The following is a 27798-nucleotide window of genomic DNA, read 5'->3' on the forward strand; positions in this document are numbered from 1 at the left end:
GTCTGCTCCACCGAGTAAGAACAGATTCAGCCCGTACACTAGCTTGGCTACATAAAATCAACATTGTTCCATCCCCTTTGTGCCCCTCGTGCAGTGTGACTGGTGACATTGATCACTTCATTATGAACTGCTCCAAAACCAACCTTCAGTGGACGAACTTTTTTCGTGATCTCCAGAAGTTAGGATTGCCCCATGCTACATCGGAGGACATTATTTTTCCTAGGGACCACTGGATTGTGCGAAGAGAGGTGTCTCATCTCCTACTCAGATTCTTGAAGTCCACAAGACTAAGTGAGGTATAGTGACATTGTGTGTCTGTTATTTTAGGACTAAGTGAGGTGTGATGACTTTGAGAGTCTCTGATATGGTATTGGGGACGATTAGGCGGAGCAATTGACTTCAGCTATGCAAGGCTAAGTCCACCTTATTCAACAATACTTACTTACTTACTACTACTTCCTTTATTTTTTGGAAGTGATAATCATTGGACATCACCTTGGAGGGGCGTATGCTACATGTGTCTTTCTCGTTCCGAGCAAGAGTTGCCATGATTACGGTGAACGCTGGAGTTTTTTTCTTTTTTTGCCAGTATTGGCCAATCTCGCTGTGGGTATGCTTCACTTGACAAACGTGCCGCGGGGATGCCAGGCAGTCGTCGCAAGGCACAAACACACGAGCGCTCAGCATTTTCTTGTTTTCTCTTTATCTGCTGGGTGGTCGGCACGAGGCACGAGGCACGCGCTCAGCATTTTATTCATATTTTTAACTGCAGACAGAAAAAAATTACGATTTGCTAAACAGCTTCGCTATTAGAAGAGGCAAGGAATAAACTTGGGGGGGAGGGGGTCACAGAAAGTTATCAAACCCAGACAACTGCAGGAAGATTTTCAGAGCAGATGTTCAGGACTCCAGGAAGATTTTCAGCCATTCACAACTTCGGCTGCTTGCTCTTCGCAGGATCCAGTCCGCAGAACTGGGTGGAGGGATGTCAGCCTCGTCGAAAGCCTCGTGTGTACTTTGCGGGCCTAGGGCAGTTCCACATCATGTGGTGTACTCTGTCATTAATCATGCCGCATCGCGAACATTCACGGTCATGTGGTGCACCGAAGTGTGTCGCACAGAAATGTGGCGTTCTTGCCATAGCCTGCACACAATTTAGTGCCACTTTCGAGACCACAGGTGAGGGACGTCCGAGCGCTTTCTCCCAATAGCACCCATAACTTGGCCTTTCCATCCTTTTTCCGGTGGGTAAAAAAGTCCTTGCTGTCTCTCACAGTATCGTCTGTATGACAGGCATCAGACTTGGTGCTTGAGTTCTGGATCAGCAGAACGTTGGCATGGTGCACCAGGCACCGTGTGATAGCTGATGAAGAAATTGCCACTCACTTATCGAAGCCCTAGTGTGCTCTGCAAGCGGGCTATGAAAAGTGGTGTGCTCTTGAGTGACCTCTGTACAGTGCAGGGTGCCTATAAAACCAATGCTGCTAGTCTCGCTCTCTCAGCTGACCTTCAGTGCTTCAAGTGCATGAATGGTGTGTGCAGCAATGCCATCCCAAAAAGCAGCCTTGACAAAGAACTAATGCTATTGATTGATTGATTGTAGGGTTTAATGCGCCGACGCTTCACAGGCGATGAGGCGCGCCGTAGTGCACGGCTCCGGATTAATTTTGACCACCTGGGGATCTTTAACGTGCGCCGAAATCTCGTCCACACGGGCATTTTTTCTTTTCGCCTCCATCAGAAAAGCGGCCGCCGCGGCCGGGAATCGAGAACTAATGCTATTACATCTAACATCGTAAGACCTAAACATAGATGTCTTCTGGCCTCTGCAACTTTCTCTCCTCATCCCTGTTAGCGCCTTCTCACCCTCCCCTTTAATTACTAATGGGACCTCGCAAACTAATATGGTAGGTTCAGTATTTCCCCTTGACCTCAGCTTGTTAGCGTACAATTTAGTAACCTGCCGTGGTGGCTCAGTGGCTAAGGCGTTGTGCTGCTGAGCATGAGGATGTGGGTTTGATTCCTGGCCACGGCGGCCGCTTTTCTGATGGAGGCTAAAAGAAAAAAGCCCATGTGTACAAGATTTCGGCGCACGTTAAAGATCCCCAGGTGGACAAAATTAATTCGGAGCCCTCCACTACGGCACACCTCATCGCCTGTGTAGCGTCAGCACGTTAAACCCCACAATCAATCAATCAAATCAATCAGCTTCTTAGTAATAGTTGCTATGTTGTAGGTATGAATGGCACGAATTTCTTTTTAATCAATTTCAACAGTTCTACCACCGTTTTTCATCCACCAGCATTTCATCCACCGTTCTAAATACTTCAATATTCCTCCAGTTCGCAGCAAGTTCCTTTGTTTTTCTAAAATAGTTAACCAGCTAATTTCCTATACAGTCTACGCTCGTTACAGCGGATCCGGCAACAACGGACTTTCGGTTACAACAGACCATTTCTGTTGGTTTGTCTGGTCCCCATGCATTTTAAATGGAGTCCACTCCGCTCACAACGGACCCGGCTAGAGCAGACTATCGGCTACAACAGACTAAATTTTAGGCGAAAATTGTTTCGGCTGAACGTTTATAGCAGACTTCCGTGGGCCGGCACTTGGCAAGAAAACTATTATGTCTGGCAACATTGCTGGCAGCCGGGTCGTTGGCGCAGCCAAGCCAAGCCAGTGCCAGTGGCTTTTTTTTTTTTTTTTGTTGCGACCAGCGGCATGAGCGGCAGGGTAGCTGATTTCACTGTCGGATAAATTAAGCGTAATTAACGCTGTTGAACATGGTTAAAAACAGGCTGACATCGCCAGAAGTACAGGCCTGTCTAAGCAGAGTGTCCGCTCTATACGTCAAGAACAAGGCCGCTGCCGATAAACGCGACTCCGGTGAGATTGAAAACAGGGCTATCGAATACTCGAAGTGGTGCACTTGGAGGCGAGTCTGCCCTTGTCAGTTTTTTTTATGTAATAAAAAACTCGGGTTCAGTGAAGTTCGGCTTTTATTATTCCCACGCATGCATCGTTCCCGTTTCGTTCGGTGAAAAAGGTAAGAGATGCCTCAAGTAGGGGTTGTTCCCCATCCATTATGTGCAATCTGCCGGTAACCGTGCGCAGTCCAACTGGTCTAACTTTCGATTTTACAGCTGTGCGTCAGATTATTTCATTACAGCTGTTTCAATGACCAGAATAAAGTCGCTAAAAATGTGGAAGCTGCCTTGAGGGAACGTCAGGCAGCGATCCGATTTGTTTGACTAACGGTTTCGGGAAAACCTGCCTCGTCGCGAGGGGATTTAAAAGAGCCTAGTTAATGCTGACTGGCACGACTGGTGTTTTATAGCTGGCTTATAATTGCGCCCAGTTATATTTTTGCTTTATTGGCTCAGCTTATCTTGCGTCTTTACACGCTTGACCGCACGCGCTAGGCCTTTTCGAAGTGCCGGTGCCAAGCTTTGACCCCCCCCCGTCGGATACTGCATACTACGGCTACAGCGGACGTTTTTTTCCGGATTCAGAGGGTCCGTTGTAACGGGCGTAGACTATTCTGATCCCCCTACAGCTACTTTTAACACTGATTACCATCACTATGTTGTTATTTAGTGTGTGTACACTTTCCTCATTTTCACCTGCTAAAGGCTACCTTTCTGAAGATTATTTGAAGAGTCTGTGCCCTGGCTTTGAGTGCAAGTTCGGTTTCCCACTTTTTGCTAGTTCCATCTGTTCTCTTTTGAGACTAAGCCTTATCCTTCACTTCATCAACCTGTGATCGCTGCTCTTGATCTTGCCTAGCACATCAGCTTACTGCACAATACCTAGGTGGGTGCAAACGATGAAGTCGATTTCATTTTCAATTATACCATTGGGGCTTTCCCATGACCATTTCCCGTTTCTTCGTTTGTGGAAGAATGTATTCCTTATTCTTGGGTTATTTCTGTTTGCGAATAAAACCAGCGTATCACCTCGGCTATTTAGACTGCCTATTCCTAATTTACTTGCTGCCCCCCTACTTTTGCATTAGTCTTACATCATGAACAGAGCTGTTTTGTTATCGCTCATTCGACGTACTTGTAGGAATCATCCACAGCCTCATCTCCGTAGCTGGGTGTTGGTGAATAGGCTTGTACTATCTTTAACACTCGTTATTTGTTTGGCTTGGTCACAATCACTGCAAGAGATGCCCACTACCAAACCCTCGAGGAAGGCTTAGCTGTGCTATTAAAGGCCAACTGCACTGAAGTTTCACCTTGGCGAAATTTATTTTTAATGTGTAGTACGTACCACCAAACCAACTGGGACATGAGCGGTAGCATCGTGAAATGCCCTGCTAATTAGCCAGAAGCGTTTGAAATAGCCCTGCCACAGACGACGCTGCACCTGCCGGCAGACTGCGTAAGCAGCCATGAAACACATGCGACATTCTGGCCGGCCGCGTGCTTTGCCCTCCGGCCAGCCAGGCAGCTGGAGAACTGGTCAAGCTCCGCAGTGAGCGCTGCCGCATTTGCTGCCGCGCACGCATAAGGCTTGTACGCAGCCTTGCTCCCGGGCTGCTGACCTTCTGTCCACTCCCTAGCCAGCTGGATTGTCGCATCAGCCTGGCCATAATGGCTGCGCTCTCCTCAATTTCGGTTTAAAAATTGCTGATATTTTGCATATTGCAGTTTCCTTAGCCATGCTATATGAAAACAGGGTTTTCAAGCGGCTGAAATTTTGAGTGCAGTTGATCTTTAAAGGAGCTATTGGGTGTGAAGTGGGATATTATAGGATTAAGCGAAGTTAGAAGAACAGGTGAATGCTTCATGAAACCTTTAAATTAAACCCCACAAAAAAAAAGGTTACATTTTTTATTTAAAGTCACAGAATCTGCCTGTCACACACCATGAGCACTGCTACCCTGGGTGGAATATGCAACCTGCAGTAAGTGTGTGTGTCATTAGATGATATATACACTATAATCTCGCTAGTTAGCTACCTTACCATTAGGCCATCAAGTTCCTTGCACAAGACAACATATGGAATAAACAAGCCTTTACAAAACACATGTATTTTTGTACTAAATGCCATTCTATACATGTTTAAGCTATACCCGATTTACTTGCAATGTTCTTTTTACAAATGCAGTGCATGATGTTTTGAAGAAATAGACAACAAAACTGAAAGCAGGTGTCTTACAAGCCAAACTACAAAGCACAGCTCTATCTGGAGCAAACTTGCACACAAGCAATGAATGCTCCAGGTAGGGCACAGCGACTTTCACACAAACTTCACTTGGTTGATTCTTTTTCTTTATTCCTTAGTAAAAAATTTGGGCACAGAAACGCCATTTTTGTTTCTTTCCCTTTTCCCACACGACAGGTACCAGGTTCATGTTCTTAGTTTTTCAAAAAGCACACACATACACAGTGTACACCAACAATAATGCCCATCCATGTAACAAGTAAAACAAAAAAACAAGAGTGTTCAGTACACATGAATTCCCATGTTCCATCCATCCCCATTCTTGGTAATAATACAGGGCCTTCCCAGCCTACAAAACACAGGCAAAAAACATGCCTCATCAAAATGACTGTGCCTGCACAAGGGCATGTGGTCAGCACCATTTCCTTAGTCTTCACTCGGAATGTCCTTCCATGGCTCCGTATAAACAGATGAGGGTGCACAACTGCGCAAGGATGCTAGGCAGAAGGGTTTTTCTTCATCAAGGCTACATCAGAGTCCACCATCTCTTTGACTAGCTCCTGCAACATCAAAGCACAATTAAAAGAAGCTGTTCGGCAAGTTGGCGCATTATGATTGAAAAATAGAGTGCAACTTAGACAACGACACAAGGAAGAACAGCGCAACAATCGTTCTTCCTTGTGTTGTTGTCTAAGCCACGCTCTATTTTTCGATCAAAGCACAAACATACTGAAGCAGTCTGGAAGGTCAATTGCTCAATCAGGCTACTCCACAGCAAATGTACGTTAAACCTAAGAGCAGTAAAATTTTGATACGTTCAGAGCAGAGGAGCTCATTCAACTTTAGATGACCACAAAGCTATATTAACCTATACTGATATACAAGAGACAGTCCCATGCACTCTTGAAAGCGTGACTCAAGTAAAAAAAAAAGTGTAAATTAGGCAGACCCATCACACAGCTGTTTAGCTCACACAGGACTAGGCCATCTTGAAACAGGAGTAAGGAGGATGGAAGCCTGCAGCCCATCCTCATTGGCAGGGGAAGAACACCTCCTCATCACGTTCTGGGTGCCACGTCTTGTTTTGGTGAGCTTTAAGTATCTGCTAATTGCGAGCTGTGGTAGTGAAGATGATCTGAATTGTATGGCACAAGGCCAGTAAGCAGTGAAGCAAAACCTCGTACACTCAGCAAAGTTCCAGGGTCAACGCTTCAACAAATTGCCCATCATTCACAGCTTCCAAAGACTCTGGCTATCTTCTACCTCACAATATATTGCCATTGTTGACAACCTTCGAGTGGACACACTATAGGTCCACAGTTTCACTGGTAGCTACGAGCACTCAGCCGATGCACTGCTCCAATAAAAACTTATTATCATCTCCAGCCAAAACTATCAACCAGCTACTATTAAAACCCTGCACAGAGGTCATATTTTACCAGTTTAGCTAAATCACTGTCGCTGCAAGCAGAGAGTATGTGCCACACCGCGTGAAGTTCTGTAAAATTTTGTTGCAGGCAGTTGGGTTTCAATGTTTCTATTCTAATGAAACTAATTTTCACACACTGAAGCTACACCTGGGCTTTATTATAAAGCACCATTAATACATTTCAGGCCACCTGGGGTTATTTAAAGGCCAAATTGCACTCAAATTTCACCTCGGCCAAATTTACTTTGAACGTACAGTATAAAACGTACAGTACCAAACCAACTGGGACACGACTGGTAGCTCCGTCAAATGCGTTGTTAATTAGTTAGAAACATTTAAAATAGCTCCGTTGCAGGCGACACTGTACTTGCCGGCGGATCATGCAAACAGCCATGAAGCGGAAGTGACACTGCGGATGGCCGGGTGCTTTTTCCTCCAGCCAGCCAGGAGAACCACTCCAGCTTTGCTTTTTCCAAGACTGCTGCGAGGGCGAAGCATTGGTGCAGGTTTTCTTAGGATGGCCGGCTGGAATCTCACTTCAGCCTGGCCGTGATGGCCGCACTCTTCTCAATTTCGGTTTCAGAATCTGCTATTTTTAGTGGTCGTTTGTGGATACGCGTAGTTCAGCCATCGTAATTTGTGTCTTGCAGTCTTTTAATTAAGGCAGGCAATATGAAAATAACGTTTTCAAGAGGTTAAAATTTTGAGTGCAGTTGGCATTTAATCAGTTGGAAGCATTTAAAGTAGCTTTGTAGCAGACAACGCTGCCCCTGCCGGCGGATTGCGCAAACAGCCAAGAAGAAGAAGTGACGAGTCGGCTGGCCAGGTGCTTGGTCCTCCGGCTAGTCAGGAGAACTGGTCAGGCGCAGCTGGGTACGCTTGTCTAGAGGCTGTTGCGCACAGGTTTGCTCCGCCCAGCCGACTGGCCACTCCCTGGCTGCAATGTCCCTTCTGGACGCAACGGCCATGCTCTTCTCAGTTTCGATTTCAAAATTGATGATTTTTGCTGCCCATTTCAGCTGTCGTATTTTGTACCTCGCAGTATTTTTGGGCAGACTACGCAGACATTGGGCTTTCACGAGGTCGAAACTCCAAGAACAAAAGCCTGCAGGATGTGCAAGCACCAACCAAAATGCGTGACTTCACCTCCTGCCAGTTGTTCATCTCGTTTCAAGAAACAGATTTGACACATGCACACCTTATTGTGCTCAAAGGCATGTGCCAGCCCTCACTTTAGCCTTGTAGCCTTGTGCGCTGCTTTTTTCGTCATCTAGCTGGAATTGCTGCTTCAGCAGCTGCCGTGCTCGGCAGGAAACCCCTCATGGCATCAGGGACACCAACCACATTTCACAAACCTAAAAAACAACAAACCTGAAAGGTGATTTTCCTTTCCCAACCAAGTTTCTCTTTGGCCTTGGTGGCATCCCCAAGCAAGAAGTCCTAGAGGGAAAAACAAAATGCACTTAGTGCCCAGCAGAACACCGCAACACACAACGCTAGCAGGGTAGGACAAACAGCCTGAAAATGTGCTCAAGCAGTCACTGGATTGAACCAATTAAAGCACATAAACCTGGCTTGTGCTGCAGATACTAGTTTATTTTTGCATGCAGTGCCATGATTGTCTCCATGTCTTTGTCCAATTTTTTGAGCTGCGTTTAAAGTTTTCAAATTCTTACCCTAGGAAGGAAAAAAACTATTGGAGCCATCGTAATCCTGTAATCATTACTTATGTTTATAGCACCAAATTCAAGCTTTTTGTAGCAATTATAAGGAAATCATGAACTGAAATCATGCACATCGACAGTGGGGTGCTAGAAGCAATGGAATCCTTCCTTCCCCACACTTGAGGTCAAGTGCTAGGAAGAGACTGACCAGCTGCAGTTGAATCTCAGTCAAGAAAATGTTAACAGTATCTTGTTTGTTTGGTTTAAGCAGACAATGAAAGCTTCCCTTTTGCAATACGTATTATGTTATTGCCTTTTCTGTTTTCTCCTCAGGTGTGATTCCCATTATGTTTTTATTTTTGTGTAGACACTTTCGATTGCTTGCTGGCCAGTCCTGTGTTCAGGTTTTTGTCGGTGCAATTCGTAGAAGAGCACATGCAAATGTACTGCAGTTTGCTAGTGTTGTTAGGCTGCTGTTATAGAGACCAAAAGGGAACCTACCACTTCTGCAGGCCGGAAATACTTTGGATTGACTTTTACACGAATAGCACCAGACTCTTTTTCCTTTCCAACTTCATCAATTCCTGAGCCCTCCCACCTGCAACAAAAAGCCACGTTGAATTGCTTTTCACTTGCACTAACTTTGTAAACTAACAGGAAACAAAAATTTCGAAGTTTTGGGGTTTCATGCACAGAAGCTACACCTCGGCTCTCAGGCATGCCATAGTGAAGAGCTCCAGATTAATTTTGACCACCTAAGGATCTGTGAACGTTAAATGAAATCTCGACACAGATGTGCTTTCATTTTGCACATCCATAAAAAAAAAAAAAAGCCCGCCGAGGCTACCATCAAACTCGCGTCTTTAGACTCAGCTGCACAATGCCTTGGCCAGTGAGCCACCATAGCAGATAAACTAATGAGCGAGAGAAGTGACAACCCCAAAATCTAGGGCAAATTTCTCTTGTGAAGGAATTGGTAAGGACAGAGAACACGGCGACAGGTGATGGGCGTACTTGAAAGACCTTCGCAATGCTTTTCTTTCTGGTACTTTTCAGGCACTACTATGTTTTTCGTGTCACGCAAACAGAACCAAAATAAATTGTTAAGACCAGCACTGAAATAACTCAGTTATCCAAGATTTAAATACAAGAGCACAAGTAAACAAAACACTACCTACATCACTCCTGAGGCCTTCGAATATGGCAACGCAGCGTGGTGACTAACGATTAGCTGCACTTGCAATATTTTGTACATGCCACTGTATTCAGCAAACAAGAGGGAATACCACTTAATTTCCTATTTTTCCTCTGAAGTAAGCATAAAAACTTTACTATAGACCAAAAATAAATAAATCAATGAACAAAATTAGTAATCGAGGGCTCACACTGCTGACAATGGTGCATTACAATGCATTGCCGTGAGCATTCCTTTTGATTGATTTTGATTGATTGTGGGGTTTAACGCGCCGACGCAACGCAGGCGATGAGGCGCGCCGTAGTGGAGGTCTCCGGATTAATTTTGACCACCTGGGGATCTTTAACGTGCGCCGAAATCTCGTACACACGGGCGTTTTTGCTTTTCGCCTCCATCAGAAAAGCGGCCGCCGCGGCCGGGAATCGAACCCGCGACCTCGTGCTCAGCAGCGCAACGCCTTAGCCACTGAGCCACTGCGGCGGGTGAGCATTCCTTTTGATGCTCCTATTCATCCCCACCAAACATGCTTTATGCCTTCTTTACACCCTCTTGAGCAGTGGTAGTGTAACCATAATAACGAAGCATGGAAGGGGGCATCCTGGGCCACGCCACCATGGACGTAGAGCTTTGCAAGCTCTGAAGCGCCTGCTCCTGTGGTTTCGTGGTCCCGTCGTCCCTCAATGTAACGGAGCGAACGAAGGGGACGCCGAAGGTAGACGGGACAGAGCGAGCAGAAAAGTGGGGGAGGGAAGTATGGCACAAATGTGAGGGCGAGGGCAGTACGCCGAGGCTGCGCAAGGCCTGTGTGGGAAAACCGCACCTTGGTGCAGAGTGGTGCCCGAGAAAGGAGACGCAAGACCAGGCATCCATAAACGCAAGCGTATTGTTCTCTCAAGTTCACAAAAAGCAAAGAAGCCCAGCACACGCTACGAGCTGAACGTGAATCGGTTCTTCGTCATCCTCTTCATTGCGTGACTCATCCGAACCACATGACATTTGAGCGGGAGGTTAAAACACGATTTACAACAACATGCTCTGCGGTCGCGACACACTGCTAGGTAACACCAGAGTAGCGCGCACACTCGTGCATTCGCTGATCACTCAATCACTTCCTGAGACGCAGCAACTATGCTCCTTCGCCGGGAAGACTGCAGTTCGCCCTGTGCTCAAATATAGCATTAGCAAGTATCATAATCGTCACACAATTTTTGTTCACTAATCCCCTGAATCGTGTCACTAGAACGAGTGGGAAAGTAAGCAGTGGCTGTGCAACTTTTGAGAGGAGAGCAGTGCTCTATTTGCTTGTGCTTGTGTTTTTAAATCTAAAATTTGAATAACTTTTTGTTCACTAATCCCCTGAATCGTGTCACTAGAACGAGTGGGAAAGTAAGCAGTGGCTGTGCAACTTTTGAGAGGAGAGCAGTGCTCTATTTGCTTGTGCTTGTGTTTTTAAATCTAAAATTTGAATAACTTTAATTCCTGCACTGCTCTTGATCACTTTTTCACGTATACCTCTGCACGACACAAAGGACAGATGCAGAGCCCAAAGAGTACCCCAAAAGAAAAATAAGAAAGCCTTCCAGGGGTTCTTTAAACAAGACAAATTTCATTTGCGGTAGACAGCTCTTTCATGTACTTTGTTTTCTTTTTTCATATAAGTATCAGCCATTTCTGGCTCTAAGGCCAAGATGGACAGGAAGTGAGCACTTAAAATTAGTGCTACCCACAGGCTCAGATACAAAAATTTGTCATCCTTCGGGTTGGACCTAACTAAAGTCTAGCAAATGACTGTCATACAGAAGTCAATTGCTACACAGATGTACAGCAGAGTCTCGTTAACACTTTTGAATTTTTTCAAGAGAGAAGCTTCAGAGAAGAAAAATCAGGGCACTTAAAATTAAGCACTTCTAACAGGTTGTGAAAGCAAAACACTTTGATGTCCAATTTAACGCCGCTGAGTGCTCGAAGTTTTGCGCTGTGAGCAATGTTTTCAAGCTACGGGCTATGTTTTAAGAGTTTTGCGTTAGACTGGGGCACGTCTTATCTAAAGTTTCTACATTAGCATGTTGGCTGTGTAGACTGGAATTATCTGAATGATACTGCTGAGATTTCTGCTGCTACACAGAGCGACCCGTGTCGTTGGTGCCTGTTGTGGTGCTGGGTGAGGAGAGTGCGACACCTGCTTGATGCATCTCCTGTTTCCACGTGGCTATGCGCATGCCTACGAACTGCCTAGCAATCCAGCCATTTGAGTTCTATTAATGCAAAGCACGCGCAATGAAATGTGTCACAATCATGTTGCTTAAAAGCTATTCCCCAGCTACAGACTTCGCCACCACTTTTTCACTTAATGGGCCATTCAATGCTTTCACATTTAAAAAAATATAAAATGTGCAATCTGCATAAATACGCGCGCGTGCGTGCGCGCACACACACACAAACACACACACATGCGCGCATACACATGCACACGGCACGCTCACGCACTCACTCACTCGAACACTAAGTCACCTGCCGCGGTGGCTCAGTGGCTAAGGTGTTGCGCTGCTGAGCACGAGGTCGTGGGTTTGATTCCCGGCCACAGCGGCCGCTTTTCTGATGGAGGCGAAAAGCAAAAATGCCCATGTGTATGAGATTTCGGCGCATGTTAAAGATCCCCAGGTGGTCAAAATTAATCCGTAGCCCTCCACTACGGCACGCCTCATCGTCTGCATTGCATCAGCGCGTTAAACCCTACAATCAATCAATCAAACACTAAGTCAATGCAGGAGTCTTCACACCATTGCCAGAAAAAAAGGTGCCATTGCGAATATCTGCAGGCTGTGCTGCATTTTGACGAAAGCGGTGTTTCGTGCCAGGGAATGTAAATGCACAAAAGGCTCTAAAATGAAGCAAACTGTAAGAAGCAGATACTTGAGCACCTGCCGCCACCTCAATAGTGCGTCGCACACCTGCCAGCAAAGCTTACACGTTGCAATTGCAAAAAGTGACGCGAGCGAGTAAAAAATCTTACACAATAGTCCGGCCAACGTGCTTGAAAGCCACTTCTACAAATTCCCGAACACTGTGGTATTCACCCGTGGCAATGACAAAATCACTCGGCTCCTTCTCTTGCAGCATGAGCCACATAGCCTGAAAGAACAATTAAAAACAGCACTTTGTTGGCCTTATACAGTTAATTAAGCTACAAATGCGAAGGTGGGAAAATAACTTCCAGGTATTAACCTACTGATCGGAAACAAGTCAACACAATGCCAGAATTATTCCTGAAGGCACTGTTTTTCAGATAATGCAAGGCATGCAGTCATGCCTTTCGCTACATAATTTTTGCCGATGAAAAATGCCTTCTTATGCTTAGAAATCAACTTACAAAGCACACTGTTATATCAATCATTTCACTCGCGTTTTATGGGATTTAGGCCATGACATCGCAAATAGCAAGTACAGCAGCAGCACCCCAGGATGCAACTGTAAACGCTGCCAGCCAAAAATTGTCATGTGCCTTCTCATATGTTTGCAACCACACACGCACAGAGTTTAAGAAAATATCCAAGGGAGGAAACTGACGCTGCAACTGCGTGCCATCGTGGCAGTTACGGAAGAGTACAGATTTGCATTCTTGACTTAGAACTTATCAGTGAGCGCGAAAACACGTAAAGTGCAGAAAAAACATTTACAAAGGTTTGTTTACACAGGTAGAAAATAAAATCATGCTGTGCCAATGAGAAAATGAAATAATGGACATTTTTTTCCTTTTTCCTCATCTTAGCAGGAGGACCATGGGAACACCTTTTGTCTGCGATTCTGACAAATGAAGACAGCCAGCCATTCGTAAGAAACAACTTTTGCAAAAAAAAAAAAGAGGCAAACTGCTTGCAGGTACAGTTCAGAAGTGTTTGGTTTCTTTGCTATGAGGTGTTAAGAATGAGATGCAAGGCAAGGAAGCACTGTCGTGTCAGCTGAGAGTTAGAGACTCCAAATGGTTGACTTTGGACACTTATGAAAGAAAACTGCCAATCGCCGGCTGCTGCTGCGGAGCCAATTTGTTTTCCCCCTCTTAATGCCCTGCATTAAGTATGGTAATTTAATTACCTTTGAAATTAATCAGCAACGGCAGCATTTTTTCCACTTGACAAAGAATGTACTGAGGCTTAAAGGCCCAGCCTTATAATTAAGTTAATCACAAACACACATGCACAAAGTTTCTTTTTCTTGACACAGTAGACCAATTAGCTACTGAACATAATGGCAGTATGTATATAGTCACTACTGTATGTAGTCAGTACTGTTTGAAATTCCCACACATCACAAGCAGCTGCATTTTTTTAAAAACACAGATGAACAGAGCGCTAAGTGTGCAAGTTTTGAATTAAAATGGTCACAATTAGAAGAATCACATTTTAAAGGCGCAGTTTGTTCAAGATAGAGCACTCGCACATGGTGCCACGTTGGCTGAGGGCTAGCTGGCAGATGTCATATCTTGACTGCTTGAGCACCTCATACGTAATATGCAGTTTTTTTCTTTCTTTCTTTCTTTTTTTTTTTTTTTTTTCAGTTCATGCTTCTAGGAACAAGCATTAGCAGCGATACTTGAAGGACACCTTTTCTGAATCTTGAGGCGGACACAAATTTGAAAGGCATCCAAAATTATTGCACCCACTTACTGAAGTATGAAACACAAACGGATTGCTGAAAACCTCACCTCGACATAATCCTTTGCGTGGCCCCAGTCACGCTTCGAGTCTAGGTTTCCAAGCTCAAAGCAGTCCAGCTGACCCAAATGAATTTTTGCAACGGATCTACTAATTTTCCTGGTTACGAACGTTTCACCTTAAAAGTAAGGCACACACATAATAATCAAGTGTCACCAAGCAGCGCACAGCACTGCCCCCATGACCCTGCCCGAGCTTACCTCTGCGTGGGCTCTCATGATTGAAGAGTATGCCATTCACAGCAAACATGTTGTAGGCCTCCCTGTAGTTCACCACAATCCAGTACCCGTACAGTTTGGCCACACCTTTGAAAATGAAGGCAAGAAGCATTATACAAATATACAACTGCACTGAAACAAATATACTTGAAAGTTGTAAAATTGAGACAAGCCAGCATGGCACCTATTCGAGACTACTGAGGGTCTAATCTGCATGCATATAATTGAAAAACATATGAACCAAACTTGCCATATGGTGACCTCGGATAAAAGGGTGTGGTTTCTTTCTGAGGTACTTCTTGCACCTTCCCATACAGCTCACTAGTCGAAGCCTGGTAGAACTTTACTTTGCCTTCCAAGCCGCACACCCTGATTGCTTCCAAGATGCGCAGTGTACCAATTGCATCGACATTGGCTGTGTACTCGCTCAAGTCAAATGAAACCTAGAGAGAACAGGGTCTCAATCACAACCTCTCCTTTCTGCAGCTGGACCATGAAAACGCCGGGTGCAAGGAGCGCACAGAAGAAAAACTCACTTTGACATGACTCTGGGCACCAAGGTTGTATATTTCAGTCGGATTGGTCTGCCTAATGAGCTTTACCAAGCACAAGCTGTCGGTAAGGTCTCCATAGTGTAGCTGCATGGCTGGAAAGAGACAAATAAGAGCAAAAATAGGATTTCAGCACAATTCCCACTGTGCAAGCACCATTACATTCAAGCAGGGTTTTTTTGTTTTGTTTTTGTTTTTCCCAGAAGAACAAGCAAAACCCAACTGCTTCATGACTGAGGTGACAGAATAAACTGCCTTTGTATCTCTTTTTTTTTTTAGAATGACCAGAACCCATAGAAGACAACACTGCTTCAGCTATGGGCACTTATGATGCCTGCTACTACGAAAGGAAGGGAAGGAAAGCAGATATAGAAATGCCAAACTGGCTACACAGCAGCTTCAAATGCATGGTCAGAGTCCTGGATGTTCCTGCCAAGTGGCAAGCAATCTAAGTTGGGGTTGCACACAATGCAAAAGTTACACCAGCACAATTCAAAAGTTCAAAACCTTTTTCTACGTGGTTTTAGAACAATCTAACAATCTACTTCGAAGAGCTTTATGTAATAAATGTAATGAGTTTCCCAGTGGCATAGCAAGGAATTTCATTTTGAAAGAAGTTCTTTAAAGGAGCCATGAAGACAAAATGCAAGTTTGGTTCATTCAGAAGACTGCCTCATTGGAAGAGTACTCAGACATTTAATGCAAGCTTCACTCAAATAACGTATATATAACGAGGAAAACAGAATATGCGTGCAACTCGCCAGCTACTTTCTCGCACTAATGTTACGACACATTATGCTCCGCTTATGCAATTGGCTAAGGCCAACAATATCAAAGGCAAAGTAAACAGGGATTATAAGCCTGCAAAACCAACTAGCTCCGAATGAACACATGAACATATGCACACTGCATACAAAATTGCCGATGGCCAACGCCACAAAACACCATCCTGCACACAATCTTCGGTTTGACCCGCTAGGCATATCTGATACGACACCAGCCAATGACGTGACCCTGTTTGTCAAGTCATTCATACTGCTTTCTAAATAATAAGTACAAACCATAACAAAATACAGCACGAGAGGTCCAATAAGAAATAAACCAAATATGAAAGCAGTGGCCGGCAGAGCTAAGGAGCGTAGAAAAGCATTTAGGGGCCTTAGGCGGAGCGGCATCGCTGCGCCACTAAGGATGGCTGACAGAAACAAAGTGCACTTGGCAATGCCTCTTGCGGAGCCTGCTGGATTGCAGCGTTTGGACGGTGCATGAAGTCAGCATACTAACCCCTCTTTTAGGTACCTCCCTCTAATACACCATTGCTGATGTCGCAAAACACTGGACGTAGCGGGATCAAGATCTTGCTTTTAACTGCAAAATTTCTCTGTGAATAAAGCACTGTTTGCTGCTGGATAAGCACTGGCATACAGTAATATTAATAAAACGAAGTTGGATGCTGTGTTCATGCGCCTTTAAGCACTTCAACAGGAAAGTGTCAACTGTTTTCTTTTCCCATGCCTCTCCTGGACTTCCATCCATACATTAAGAAAGAAAAAAAAAAAAAACAATCAAGTATACATGCGACAATTTGTAACCCTTAGACAAATTCCACAGAATGACGGCTACGGAGCTAAGACTCTTCAGTGGTACAAATGTGTATAATTATATCTGCTGGACTTACAGACAGTTGGACCGGTTTGTCACCCAGCTAGACACACTGCATGCTTTCAAAGAATAGAGGACAATGGCACTTTTATAACCAATGTACCAGAAGATAAAGGATAGTGCTTCTGATGTTGGCAACATTCAAGTAAAACTTTATATACACATCTTCTGAGCACATTTAAAGGCAAAAACAAAACTGATCTGAACATGCACTTGCGTTTGTGACTAAGGAACTTTTGCAGTGCAGTGTGGGGCCACACACAGCCCAAACCTTTTCTACAGATTGGGGGGTTGAAAGCTGCCCTATTAAAATGGCTGTGAGTACCGTATTTACTCGCGTAATGATCACACTTTTTTGTCCAAAAATATGATGCAAATTTAGGGGTGCGTTCGTTACGTGAGGCAAATTTTTCGCGATAAAAGTTTCACCACAGAAAACGCAAGTAAGTTGCAGGTCAGAATTCTTACTAGGTATAGGTCTCATGAACGTAATAAACACTCCGCGGACCACCACCAGCCGCGTTGCAAAGTGACGGAAAATGGAGTGTTTTCATGAATTACGGAACGCGCCGGAACGAGTTTTCTGCGAGGTGACAAAAGGTCGACCAATAAGTGGCTACTGCTGTCACAGTGCGGGACATCGAAACTGCAGACACGGCTGCCGACGCAGCAAGCTGAGCGCGTTTCTTTTTTTGTTTTGTGAGTACATTATGCGCATTTAGTGAGAGTTTCTTCAGCGCCAATAATGAACTCATGCTTGTCGATATCGCTAATATCGGCATGTCTGCGGCAATAACGTAGCCATGTCCGCTTTGAAAGAGGAGGAAACATGGGTAAGCAGGACCATTGTCAGCAAGACCTGGCACACATACGACATATGGCTGCGGCAAGTTCAGGGTGCGATAATTGCACGGGAAATAAAAAAAAAAAGTCGTATTTTGATGACGAACTTCAGGGGTGCAATCACTATGCGAGTAAATACGGTAATAGAAGAGACAGTGTGATTATAGCAGGCAGTATCCGGGTGATAACTATCACGGGAATGATAATGCCAATGTGGGTACATTAAAAAAATACACCTAAACATAAATGCTGCAATTAGAGCAAGTGTAGAGTTATTTGCGGGTGTGTGTCCTAGTCCGCGGTAACTTGCAATCAGTGCATTTAGACCACAAAGGGAACAGTGAATGCACTAAGGGCACATTAAAGGCTAGTTCCAAGTTTCCTTGTGTTTTGCACAACCAGATGAATTCTAGACTTGCCCTGTGTGCGACAGTGGCTAGTAGGGTCTAGAAAACATGCCTGGATTAGCAGCAATTTTCGAACTACTCCTGACAGCCATGTGTCCCCTAAAAATTAGTGTAATAAAATTTGGAAGCTTCCCACTGCGACACCTGCCTTGCTGGAATTGCCTTGAACGACTTTGTAGGCAGTCCCTCTACACAATGTGAGATGTGGTGTTTTGTGTCCCAAAAAGAATCGAAGGTAAACAAACGATAAATTACAGTGTTATTTCTAAAGAAACAAAGCGTTGTTCGCTCCCAAACTAAATCCGAAACAGCTTTGAATGGTGTGATTTTTCAGTTAAGGCAAAAAGTTATTCAACCTGCAGTGTCCCAAGGTTCAGCTGCCCAGAATTTGACTACTCTGAATACTTATGCGGAAATTGGTCATTTGGCATCAGACACACCGCAAAGCAGTGCTACAACAATGCTGCGGGAAAAAGGCACTGACAAACAAAAAGAAAGCCATTTAAATTAAGCTTTAAGTCCTGGGTTGCTGGTGACTCATCACCAACCGCAGAAAAATTTGGTCTCCTAAGGCACCGTTTACAACAGGCAAACTGTATTGCCAGGTTTCACGCTTATGTTCCACTAATTAGACCTTCATTGCGCTCGAAAGGCACGGGCTCCGTAAAACGGGCTTGTGACGAGTAGGGTCGCAGAAGAAGACGCGACGCCAGGCCACGTCGAGGCGGAGCCGTAACCCGGCTCCTGCCTACTGCAGGGTTTGTTTAAATAAAGTCCTTTCCAGTCCAGTCCATTGTAGAATGCATCAATAATATGGCACCCCCATCATGTTAAATGGATACTGAAGCCAAAATACAAGTTGCCCTAAATAGATAGATTAGCTCACCAAGAACTATGAATATCCCACTCTTTCGCGTAGCATTTGTAAATTAAGGTAGAAAACAGTGAAAGAGAAGACCGGTGTCGCCACCACTGTCTATACCGCGTAACTGACACTGGAAGTGGTTGAAATTGTGTGACAAATATTTTGGCCATACGCCTTCACAAGTTTATAAAAACCTAGCTGGAAGTTCTTGTAGTGTCACATTTGAATGTCAAAGAACAAAAAGAAAGCTAGAAACAGTACCATGGGAGCCCAGCCAATAGATCACGCAGAGACCCCAAATGCCAACAAGTTTGTTTCGGTTTCAGTGCAGTACCTAGTGCAATACTTTGCCAGATAATTGTGCGACCCTTCTAGGTTGTAGCTTGTAGGGTACTTTGTACATAGCCACTTTTATTATGACCCTCTGCAGGCTGTTGCTGTGCTAAAAAAAAGCCACAGGAATGCATATTTTGGCTAAAGTCAGTATTAACATCGTCCCTGGCTCCCGCTGGATGGCGCTACTCGTCTACTCTTGTGACGATACCACTATGCGAAGAGGCATGCTGCGCACAAGCGGTTGGTTCGACGACAACCTTTATGCAGCCTAAAAAGGACAATATGCTTTTGGTTGCATGAACAAACATTTTGTTTAGTGATCTGGAGAAGCAAAGGACAAGGGAGTTTGGGAAAGCACGACTGATTTGAACGAAACTGAAACCGCTTGGTATGTGGTAGCGTTGCATTTGGTTGCTTCAATACCGCTACACAGCACCACTGTCTCACTGGCTTCCAGTTTATTGTAATGCGAACAGCGGCTGCAGCAGCCGCTGTTTGCATCATGAAACCACCACGAGGGAGATGAGGGAGGGGAATGTGCTGTTCGATTAGTGATTTCTCCGCAATTACGGCATCTTTCAGCACCAAATCAATGCTAAAATGGCCATAGGAAGGTTAGATTTTTGTTCGAAACCAACTTGCTTGTTCCTTCAGTGTCCCTTAAACTTATAAACTTATCAGATTCCGTCCAAAATAAAGCTGCAAGGTTCATTTTATCGTCATACTCTCGGCAGCAAAGTGCATCTTCACTGACCTTCCGCCCCCTCACCATGCGCAGAAAGCTTCCCAGGGTATCATACCTCCTCTCACTGTGTCACAGTGCCCACTCGCTTGCACAAACTCACATTAGACCGCCACCGATGTTTCATCCCACCTTGATCATGCACTTAAAGTTAACCCAATATTCACAAGAACAAACATTTATCAAAATTTCCCGTTACTGCTCAGAGGTATAGTACGGTTTCTTGCCTGTGCATTTTTGCTGCTTCCATGCGTCTTGTCTCCTATGTCATTTTTATATATTTTTTTTTATTTTTCAATGCTGTTGTTCCTACTCTCATTTAGTTTATTTCTCACGATGTGTTTCTTTACTGTGTAAACCAATCCCCTCTATGTAATGCCTCCGGGCCCTTATGGTATGTATATAAAATAAAATACCTATAGGGCCCTTCATTTTCAGGTAAAGCCCAGGATCTTCCCCTCAAAGAATGTTTATAACAAATCAAAATAAACCAATTCCTACTAAAAAATCTTCTATTACAAATATTTAATCGCAAGATGGGCTGCAGCCTGCAGCAAAATTTTCATTAGGAGTGAAAACGTGTTGAAGGCATAATGCTTAGCAATAATTCCTGACCGAGAGCAAATACGCCACGGTCGCGAATTCGACCATTACAACTGCTTTTGACTTTGATAGCGGCCAACTAAAACTTGCTTGGAAGTGCATTTCACCTGTGCAATGCTTGGGCGTAATTGCCAAAACATCGGTACAAACTTAAAGGGACCATGATAACAAAACACAAGCATGGTTCAATCCAAAATGCTGTTTGGTCCCAACAGCGATGCCAACTGAACTTGAAGCAAACAAGGGGGACTTATCTGATCATATTCCTCTTTTAGAAATAGATCAATTCTTTACTGAGATTTAAAAAAAAATAAACAAGAAACACATTTCGGTTCTACTTTTTACTAGATGGTGCTAGCTTTCTAAAAAGCAATAGAGCTTTCTAAAAAGCAAGAGCTTTATTTCTTTATTTCAGTACAGAGGTGACATATTTCCAAAATAAGCAAACTGGATATTGATATGTGTTTGTTAAAGTTTTCGTATTAGTGCACGGTGGTTTTTAAGTCCGTTGGTCACGAAGAAGTACCTAAGTCCCATAGGAATGTTAACAGGTGAGTTCCCCTTATTAATCCAGGTAATAAAGAAAAACCACCAGTGACTATCGCACTCGGCTCTTATGACGTCACAGTGACTTATTTTCGCAATTAATGGCCGCCAATCAAGGCCATACGGCTTTGATGTGCAATTGTAGCGGTGCCTTTAGTTCCGTGTGATCACACCACTTCAATGTTAACATACTGATAACTCCAATTTCAGCATTTCTCTCCTGTGTTCCAGCTGACACTGTGTAGCCCAAAATTTGAAAGTGTCCAATATTTTGCTATCTTCTTTGGTGAAAACATCTTTTAGGAATGGAATGGAGTGCAATGAAGTTAGTTACCAAAGGCCAGTTCTTTCAAATTTGTGTATTGTCTTCATGGTCCCTTTGAAAGAAAATTGCTAGGAGTCCACGCTCCAGCCTGCAGCAAGTGCTCCGCTGACCCTTTTTTTTTTTTTGCGACAAATTTGAGCTGTTTTTAGTCACTGCATGACAAAAACAACCAGTCGATAACACAGACACTGCAAGAGTTCCACAACTCCATGTTCACACTGCTAGCGGTTCTCTGGAGTACATTACCTGGGTCACAACTTCTTGGGCCTGGAAAGATAGTGATGTGAAAAAAATACCCATTTGTTCATGAAAACAGCACAACTTAATTCCTGAAAGATGTTATTAAAACTCCACTTTTCCTGGTTCAGACATGTGAAGAGCCCACTTATATGTAAACACTACATACTGGGAACAACAGTATGAAGATTATGGGAGAATCTGGTCCCGCCCTGGCTACCCAGCATCATCTGCACCCATCTAGGAAATTTTTTTAGGAGTGGAAAAACCTACACATTATCCAAGCCCAAAGCAGTTAAATGGTGAAGTAACTGACTCTGACTGCTGCTACCAGGCTTTACGAGCTTTCACCTCTATTGTACATGGTACTGTACTGATAAGCAAAAGGCAACAATAGTATTGTCTTCCAATGCAAATTTAAAATTTAACCCAATGAATACTGAACTCTTTTCACCAAAATGTGAAACGATTTCAGCCCCAGTTTTTTTGTTCATTGAAATTGGATACCAGGAAAAGGTATATCCATTTTGTCGCCCTATAATAATAAGATTTGAATGGGAACACTTTATTTTGGGCGCAGGAAGTGCAACCCTAAAATATCCTGAAAGCCAAATGCATCCATGCAACAAAGCTAAAAAAGAAGTTCCAAAATCAGTGTCTTAGCCTGCCTCAAACCCATTTGGAGGCATTGTGCAATTGCCACACCGTCGTCACCAGGTTTAACAGATCTAGGAATTGGGCGCTGTAATTGTCCCAGAAATATATATATATATATATATTAATATATTTAAAGTACTCCACAGGTACTGCTTACTCCATTGAGCAATGATAAAATAAAAGCTTTGCGCAGCCTGAAAAAATGTAAGAACTTTATAAGTCATCACGATGACTAAGCATGAGAAGTGTAGACCATTAAGGGCCACGGTAAGTTAACTCATCACAAGCAGTAAAGGGGCTGAAAGTAAAAAAAGTGAAACATATCTACCGATGTCACGGGATATTGCTCCACGGAGAAAAAATAACTTGAGCTGTCAACTTACAACCCTGTTGATGCGTCTTTGGGTTCTTGTACAGATGTTCGATTCGCCCAGTGTTGAAAGAGCTGGACCTACGGATGATCCCATGGACTTCATAGCCTTTTCCCAGAAGAAACTCTGCAAGATAGGACCCATCCTTGCAAAGGATGAAAACAAGAAATAAATCATGTGGTACAAACTTGCACAAAGTCAAACCAAACAAAAAAATTTGGGGGGAGGAAAAGTGGCTGTTGTTTTGGTTGCCTACACAGCTTGTGCATTGCAATTAAAGACGTCTGCATGAGTTCTGAATGGAGTGTTCGCACTCTGAAGAAACAGACAAGGCGGGACACAGATCAGTGCACACAAAACTAAATTTTCATTGAAAACTCGCAACACATGTAGATTTGTATCGTCACATGGCCATCCAAGTGATGCGGAATTCTGACAAAATGAGAACAGTACCTGGAAGAGCATTCATGATAAAAGCATGTGCACATTGCCTTCAGTTTTTTTCCCTACTGGACACAACTGGTGTCACCTGTTCCAAATATGTACACCACCTGTGAAAAAGGCTGGGTGAAAAGAAGCAGAGACAGGAAGCCGGCGATCGTTTCAGGAAGCTGCTACTTTTTTTCCAAATACTTCAACCTCTTTTTCTACACCACCAGACATTTTTAACAGATCAAACAAAACAAATATCTATCTCTGCTTTGAATACCACGGAGCAAGAATATATTGAAGGCGAAATGGCCCATTGCGGCAAGCGCGGGCGTGCGACCAGATAATGTCCCAATGAAAACCAAAGTGGACTGCAAAGCTTCATAGCTGCCATGGCGAAGGAGGGGGTAGCAGCACGTGATGGACGAAATGATAGCGGCCGCAATTCATTCCGTGGCTGCGCAGTGCAATGTCGATCGCGGTAGCCGAGCAGTTGCTTCACCCGCAGTAGATGCCGCTAGCTTAACCTACAACGAGCGCTTGCGACATTATCTTGCCGCGCTAGGAAGCCTTGTCTCCCCTCCTATCTCATTCTTGCTCCGTGTTTGAATACGCTTACACTTGCAACTATTACAGCGTGTACTGTACCCCAAAGTGCACTGAGTAACAATAAAGAAAAGGCCAAGGTAGTAATAGTACCAGGGCATTAGAGATTACCTGCACATAAACACAGCACTGAGTAACAATAAAGAAAAGGCCAAGGTAGTAATAGTACCAGGGCATTAGAGATTACCTGCACATAAACACAGCATTGAGTAACAATAAAGAAAAGGCCAAGGTAGTAATAGTACCAGGGCATTAGAGATTACCTGCACATAAACACAGCCAGCACGAAACATGGCTGGCATATGACAAGAGCGCATGAACCCCCACCCCAAAAATGTCAATTTTCTCATATGCAATTCATACATAAATCTCCCGGTGCAGCCATAAACCACTCTTACCTTTTACTTCCACTCATAAAGATTTCCAAGAAGCAAAAGTGATAAAATGCTCCCTACCAGTTACAACAGCAAGTTAAGGGCTGCAGTGGGAGAAGCTGCTGAAGTTATTCAGAAACCTGTGATGGGAATTCCTAGCAGTGCACTGAATCCTCGTTGTCAGGTTCCATGTTGCAATTGTGGTAACAAAGTGTTTTACTTGTGATTTTCTCTAGGTCCTGAATACATAATTGCAAACCAGATTACTTGAGTTGGCTGCTGCCTACTATGGTAATCATAATAACAAATAAGCAAATGCCTGCAAGCCTATCAACACATACGAAAGTGGCCCATATGTTTTTTTTTTCTCGGTGAGGCTGACCAAGAAAAAAAAACATACTGAACTGCATTATACAGGTCATTAAAAGAATAAATGAGTATCTTTCATGAGCCAACTGCTTCTACATTCAAGCTCGGCTCAAACATTGTGCGAAAGTCGCATTTTGCGGTTTATTTTAACACCAAGAATGGCGACAGCCCTTGTCTACTTATTTAGAACGTGAATAAAAACAACTCTCACCCTTGGAACAGCCGGTGCTCATCTGGTCCAGGATGGCCACCAGCTCTCTCAAAGGCAAAATCATTTTTATTTATTTTATAAATAAGTAGACAAGTGCCGTTGCCATTCTTGGTGTTAAGCAAAATATAGCACAAAATGCGACTTTTGCATAAAGTTTGAGCGTGAACGTAGAAGCAGTTGGCTCGGAAAAGACGCTCATTTATTGTCGTAATGACCTGTAAATAATTCTACCCGTACTTTATGCCGCTATTTTTGCTGACATAAGAGAACTACGCTTCAGTAAAGTGACCATGACAAAAAAAATAAAGGAATGCGAAACATGAAAACCAGCAATAAAGATAATGACTACCAAAACGTAGAAGTATGCAGCTTGTGAACTGGATGTCTCAAGTGCAACATGTTAATTATCAGCACCTGTAACAAGAGGTAAAAAAAAAAAAAAAAAACCCTTGGTGTTTGAAAATTCCATCGAAACTAAACATAAAAAATATACACTGCACAGGTATGGCAATGGGAACACAGGTTTCCTAGAGGGTGAAACAAGTTGCAGACCAAACTTAAATATGCTGATAATGCCGAGTGGGCTCTGATGGAAGGAAAAACTCTGCTCCCAAAGCCACGGACTAGCTAATCAGTGCAAAGTATGCATGTGGCACAAGTTGTGAGAAGCAGTTTGCAGCTGCTCTTGTTCAGCAGCCACTAGATGGTGCCATACAGGTCTGCTTGAGCCAGCGTGCATTTCTCAAACCCGTTCACAGCAGTTCAGTGTCAGTGCCACCACCGTGCAGAACCAGTGAAACCAAACACTTCTTTTGCCTGTGTCTGCATCTCCTCAGTTAGGAGGAGACAGGGAAAGCTGTAAAATTGTTCTGCGCATCTGGTGCCTTAACATGATTTCACAACACTTTTATGGGTCAGCCAGCCAATACAACAACATAGGAAAATGGCAAGGCACGGGAAATGGTACAATGACTGTACCGCAAATGCCGCACGACACTTCACATAGTACATTGTATAGGGCAAGGCAGCTAAGTATACTCTTGGAAAGCTGTTTGCCCTACAATGTAAATAATGACAACAAGGCTACTGGGCTCTTTTTTTTTCAAACTGGGCATTCTCCCACACATGCAGTAAGTTGACAAGTGCAAAAGTGACAATTCCCTTTAACAAGTTTTCAACAAGTTCATTTGCCTCGCAACACCATTAAAGCTGCTGCTGTAGTGCAGACAATGTTAGATAGCAAAGTGAAGCCAAGGAAGTGCTTGATTTACAGAGATACCATTCAGAGCAATATGCCTGGGGTTGCGTTCAGTGTTCCCAAGGCAAGACTGTTCCCTGAAATCAAGCCAAGACTGGATTGCATACTCTTCTAAGGCTCCTTACGTCTTCATTTCCTCCCACTTTTATTAAAATGCTGCTTAACATAAACTAGTCTACAATACCCTCCCCTTTGTACGTATTCTAATGCATTGTAATGCACACAGCATGTCATGCCCACTTCACAACACTCGGCAAGAGCAGCCTGTCTTGATTTTTACCCAACCGGCCAAACCAATATTGCTCACTGACTAGCCGGAGTCACTTTTAATTACTTATTTACAATTCTTTGCTTTGGTGGAGGTTTAACAGCGACTCGGGCCAGCCATTGAGCGGAAGTGGTTTGGCCGGTTCGGTGAAAATGCAGACTGGTCTCACTGTAAGTTGTGAAGCAGACTGCAAGCGTGGAGCACCCTCGGACTGTTCGGAATACACCAGCAAATGTGTCCAACGGACCAGTAGTGGCATTCACTGGTTACTTCCTACGTATTTTTAGATCCAGTCCCGGATGTGTCCAACATATCTTTAGCCTCTGGGATCTGAGCACATTGGCCGTACCTTTAGCCTTTGGGATTTGAATACATCTGACATACTGTTATACACTTCAACCAGCAAAACATCTGCTTCCAGGAAACCCACGAAAAAGTCGAAATCAGGGATTTAACACAACGGAGAAATATGTGGCCTACAAAAGTGGAGGAGAAAGGATTAATTTAGAACACCTTCACTTCTTCACCAGGCGCCTCGCACACACGGTCTCCGTACAAAATAAAGCCACCGCGGCCGATAATAGAACCCAGCAGCCGGTTTCCTTGGTCCAAGAACCCGTGTTGGGTAGGGAAGGCAGTGACGAGATCCAGCCGAGAGAGGCAGAGAACGTTATTGGGTGCCCGGAATGACATCAGCCGATATTAGTTCGTTTCTTTGGAATGGTATGATATCCGGCAAGCGATACGCGCGCGCTCATAATGTTCCGGACAGACGGAAGGAAAGACGGTGTGCAATATCTGCATGATATAGGTCAAGGTTGCAGACAACTTTCGTAGTGTGCAAGGTAGCGAAGGGTTCAAACCTGAGAAATGCAACGAGAAAATGGCCCTTGCAGCATGGCTGCTCTTTCTGATCGGAGAGCATCCAGTCACTAAACGGCATAAGCAAAGACTAGCTGAAACGCTCCAGCATTACAATTAAATAGAAGACTACAAATTACACTTTAGATGGTAGAAATTGCCATTAAATTCTCGGGTTTCAGTCTAGGACAGGTGCTTGGAACAGAGAAAAACTGAATTTTCTAGATCTATTTCTGAGTTCGTATTTAAAATCTTGGAGTTCACATGCTCAATTCACTAAAAGGGTGGGACTGTATGCAGCTTTTAGCGTGGGAGTTTAATGTACTCGATCAACGGTGCCGGTTAAATTTTGCCACGTATCCACGAGCCCACTAAAAAAAAGGCAGGGTAGATGCAGCAGAGAAGCACAAGCTGGAAACTCTGCAGGTGAAAACGACGACTGAGAACTTACTTGTCCAGTGATTCCAGAAATTAGAGCAACCTTTCTTTTGGAATGATCGTCCCCTGATGCCATGTCAGCTGAGAACCTAGGTGAAACGAGCGGAAATGGAAAGCACACATCATCACGTTACAGGAAACGAAGATTTGTTCGTATCGTTTGAAAGCAGAATACCTGATCTGTAACACCAGCTACTAAACTTCCAATGCTACGGTGTTAAAAGCACTACGGATGTAATGTCGTGCAAATTGAAGTCGGTTGTACCGGCTACTCCGCTACTCAGCCTACGCCTCCCTTCTGCTTCTTTTTCCCTTTCCTTCATCATGACGCCAAGCCGTAGCATCGGGCGTAGCCAGAATGAGCCAGTTCAAACTCCCGTTATGTGTGCGAACAAAACAAAAGCAACTATAGGTTTAGTTTTAACTAATTTATTTGCGTCACAAATAAT

At 44.0% G+C, this 27798-nt stretch overlaps 1 protein-coding gene and 1 long non-coding RNA gene across 2 annotated transcripts; one reads left to right on the forward strand and one right to left on the reverse strand.

Annotated features, from left to right (window-relative positions):
• Positions 1-16546, forward strand: LOC144155240 (uncharacterized). The gene is made up of 3 exons (XR_013319543.1): positions 1-296; positions 13230-13291; positions 15221-16546. It is a non-coding gene; the product is annotated as an uncharacterized LOC144155240 (long non-coding RNA).
• Positions 5263-27681, reverse strand: Gmd (GDP-mannose 4,6 dehydratase). The gene is made up of 11 exons (XM_077686564.1): positions 27525-27681; positions 27363-27438; positions 22548-22680; positions 14927-15036; positions 14641-14833; positions 14373-14477; positions 14163-14290; positions 12474-12592; positions 8767-8863; positions 7973-8041; positions 5263-5732 (listed from the first exon to the last, which is right to left on the reverse strand). Exons 2-11 carry the CDS (start codon positions 27423-27425, stop codon positions 5670-5672), a joined length of 1080 nt encoding a protein of 359 aa, XP_077542690.1. The 5' UTR covers positions 27426-27438; positions 27525-27681; the 3' UTR covers positions 5263-5669.
• Positions 27682-27798: the final 117 nt, after the last annotated feature.

This window comes from Haemaphysalis longicornis, unplaced genomic scaffold (assembly GCF_048455015.1).
Source record: "Haemaphysalis longicornis isolate Haplotype H1 unplaced genomic scaffold, Haemaphysalis longicornis Haplotype H1 scaffold_1, whole genome shotgun sequence".
NCBI classification, from domain to species: domain Eukaryota; kingdom Metazoa; phylum Arthropoda; class Arachnida; order Ixodida; family Ixodidae; genus Haemaphysalis; species Haemaphysalis longicornis.

Coding starts and splice junctions, on each gene's coding strand:
- Gmd (XM_077686564.1), bottom strand. CDS start 27,425: ATGGCATCAGGGGACGATCATTCCAAAAGAAAGGTTGCTCTAATTTCT. Junction 22,681..27,362: donor TTTCTGGAATCACTGGACAA/GTAAGTTCTCAG, acceptor ATCCTTTGCAAG/GATGGGTCCTATCTTGCAGA. Junction 14,478..14,640: donor TTATCCGAGGTCACCATATG/GCAAGTTTGGTT, acceptor TCATTTTCAAAG/GTGTGGCCAAACTGTACGGG.